This window comes from Orycteropus afer, unplaced genomic scaffold, assembly GCF_000298275.1.
Source record: "Orycteropus afer afer isolate SDZICR_OR568_19922 unplaced genomic scaffold, OryAfe1.0 scaffold00226, whole genome shotgun sequence".
Lineage (NCBI taxonomy): Eukaryota > Metazoa > Chordata > Mammalia > Tubulidentata > Orycteropodidae > Orycteropus > Orycteropus afer.
In genome coordinates, this window is record NW_006921813.1 from 1,534,980 (window position 1) to 1,538,024 (window position 3,045).

Consider the following 3,045-nt stretch of genomic DNA (forward strand, 5'->3'; position numbering starts at 1 on the left):
AAGTTAAGGGATTATTAGGTTGACTACATGCCCTCTGCTTTTCTTTCTTGTGTTTGTTTTCTTTGGGGACAAAATTGGAAAGTTGATGGGGCCCCAGAGATTTATGAAAGCAAATTTTTTAAAAAGACAGAAAGAAAAGTAGGAGGGGAGAGACATTTGCAGTGATAAGTGTTTTCTGCTATAAGAGCCATGAAAGAATATAAGAGTTTGATTCCGGTGAGTGAATTGGCAATACAGATCAAAAAGAATCCACAGTGATGACAGGATAGCACCTCCTGAGACATGTCTCTGAATTACATCAAGAACTTCTATGAAGGATGTGTAAGTATGTATGAGAAATCAATTATGTGAGTCTTGACTGTATATTTTAGCCTGGTTTTCATGAAACACTCATGCACTCTACATATATGGAGAATAATGTAAATATCAAATATAAATTTCAAAGTATTCAGAATTTAAAACTGTAAGTCAAAGAATTCAGGAAGTAACTTCAACTGATGGTGTTTTAAAGCAGTTTACTCTCTCAGTTTCATGACTAAGACATAGAAAATAAGCTGCAATGACATGTAATACTAAAGAAACATCACCAAGTTTTTAAGAGAGTAGGTATGCTAATGAGTTTAACACTGAGTTGTTATCTAATCTTCTAAAATAGCTACCAGATAGACTAAGATTCTTGGGATTTTATTGCAAAAGGATTACAGTGATAGAGGATATTAACTGGATTTTAATTTTTTTAAAAATTTCCAAATTCCACAGTCATTAGAAAGATGTCTCTGTGAGGCTGTTATATTTGATATTTTGAGAGTGAAAAGAGGATGAGAAATCTCTTAATGCAGGATTGCATTTGGTTTGATGATCTCTAAGGGTCTATCCTGCTTTAAAATTTCATGAATTCTACATTTTTTAAAAAAGTGATAATGAACACGTGGTTTAAAATGGCTTTCTGAAATGCTTGTTTTCAAATGACTTTTTTCCCCCTTCCTAAAATGATTTCAGGCAAAGCCTCCAACAATTATTAGTCAATTCCACATCCTGTTCTTTGGATCAGTCCGAATGTTTTTCCTTGGGGTGCTGGGCTTTGCAGTCTATGGGAATGAGGCTTTACACTTCAGCTGTGATCCAGACAAGAGGGAAATAAATCTCTTCTGTTACAATCAGTTAAGGCCAATCACTCCACAAGTAAGTTTTTTCCTTTACATACTTAAACTTTACAACATATATATATATATATTTTTTTTTTCTTTTTAAAAGTAAAATAATGCCATAATAAGATGAGAAATACTCTAACAGGTATTATTTCAAGAATTATTTTCATTTTCCTCTAACTAGCTGGATATTCCAGGTAAATAAAGCTGAGTTGGTTTGTTCCAACACCAGCATTCTATGAGCTATTCAAGTCAAAATTATATTCCAGGCTGGTATTTAGAAAATGAAGTAGCTACAAAAATAAAGTCATTCATCATTATTAATAATTAATAGATAGCAGTAAAATACGATTATATTTTCTCACAAATACTAGGTTTAAAGTTTTAAAAAGCATAGTAAGTAAATAACATTCAACATTACCGTCTTCATTATATGGATTTTACTGCTTCTAAGAATTTATGACATTTATGCATTTTAGGTTAACCTTTTTGACAGCGAGTGTATTTCTTACTGTACTTTTTGCTTACATGTTGATTGATTGACTTGGCCAACATATTTCTGACATACTGTAGGTATTCTGGGCATTGCAACTAGTGATCATCCTGGTACCAGGAGCGATTTTTCACCTTCATGCTGCACGTAGAAGCATCAACGAAGAATGCTTTCTTTAAAAGCCCATTTACACGGTGCTTTATATTCTTTCTGTCCTATTCAGAACTAGTCTAGAAGCGATAGCATTTTGGCTTCAGATTCACCTCTTTGTTTTCCAAGTAGAACCTATTTACCTTTGTGATGCTAGCTCTCTGAAAGAAAAAAAGTAACATCATAAGATGCCTGGTGCCACAACACTTTGAGAAAACCATTTTTCTGATTGCAATGTATACATTTACCATCATCACAATAATATTATGTGTTGCTGAAATTTTTTAGATCATATTTAGAAGACCATGCTTTCTAATTTGGCAATGATTAGAGAGTTGATAACCGACTGCTACGCCACTGTCATTTGTCAATATTTTTTACTTAGTTTTATCTTATTCAGTAAGAACCTCAATTTCAAACATAAACATCTGTGTTTTAATCTTATGACAGTGTATCGGAAATCTCTACCTAATACAAAGTTCTAAGGCAAATATGGAACAAAGATTTCATTCTATTCTGCATTTGTCATTTATTTCATTAGAATATATACATGGAACTCATGTTAACTCATGTTTGAACAGCACTTTTACAGAATTTTCTCATATACAACACTTTGCTTGATGACGGCACTTTGTGACCAGAGAAGCTTTTATTTCTCTCATGCACAAAGTTGAAAATCAAGTTGAGGGAGGTTAATTTCTATGCCCAAAGTCATACAACTAGGATTCCAATTTCAGATTGCCTGATTAAAAAATCATTTCTCTTTCCACTGCACCATATAGCTTTAACGTTGTGGATGTAGTTATTTCTGCAAAATATAACTTAAGCACAACAGTTGTGAATTAATTATTAAAAGAGTCATTCCACAGTTGGATCAGTATTTGAAGAACTGGAGCAATTATGTTATTAATATTTTACTCATTTATACTGTTTCTCTGAAATTTTTTCATATTAAATGATAGCTACCAAACAAATAAATAATGTTATAGAAAATGTGATGCTTTGTTTCCTTGTTTCTTGTTGAAATAAAGAACACTGTGCCCATATATTTCCTATGATTATAGCTTAATATGCCATAACAAGATGAGGAATACCCTAATAGGTATTATTTCAAGAATTATGTTCATTTTCCTCTAGTTAGCTGGATATGGCAGGTAAATTAATCTGAGTTGGTCAAAAGTTTCTTCCAATAGAGCATCCATTCAAGATTACTGAGATGGAAAATTACCTGTATGTTAAATTAGATGTCCTCAA

General features: G+C 32.3%; 1 protein-coding gene across 1 annotated transcript; it reads left to right on the plus strand.

The window, feature by feature from the left end:
- The first annotated feature begins 282 nt into the window (after nt 1-282).
- Nucleotides 283-2,118, plus strand: GJE1 (gap junction protein epsilon 1). Its single transcript, XM_042782045.1, is given in 4 exon segments — nt 283-321; nt 1,000-1,182; nt 1,722-1,961; nt 1,963-2,118. Coding segments are annotated over 4 exon segments (618 nt in total).
- The last annotated feature ends 927 nt before the right edge of the window (nt 2,119-3,045 follow it).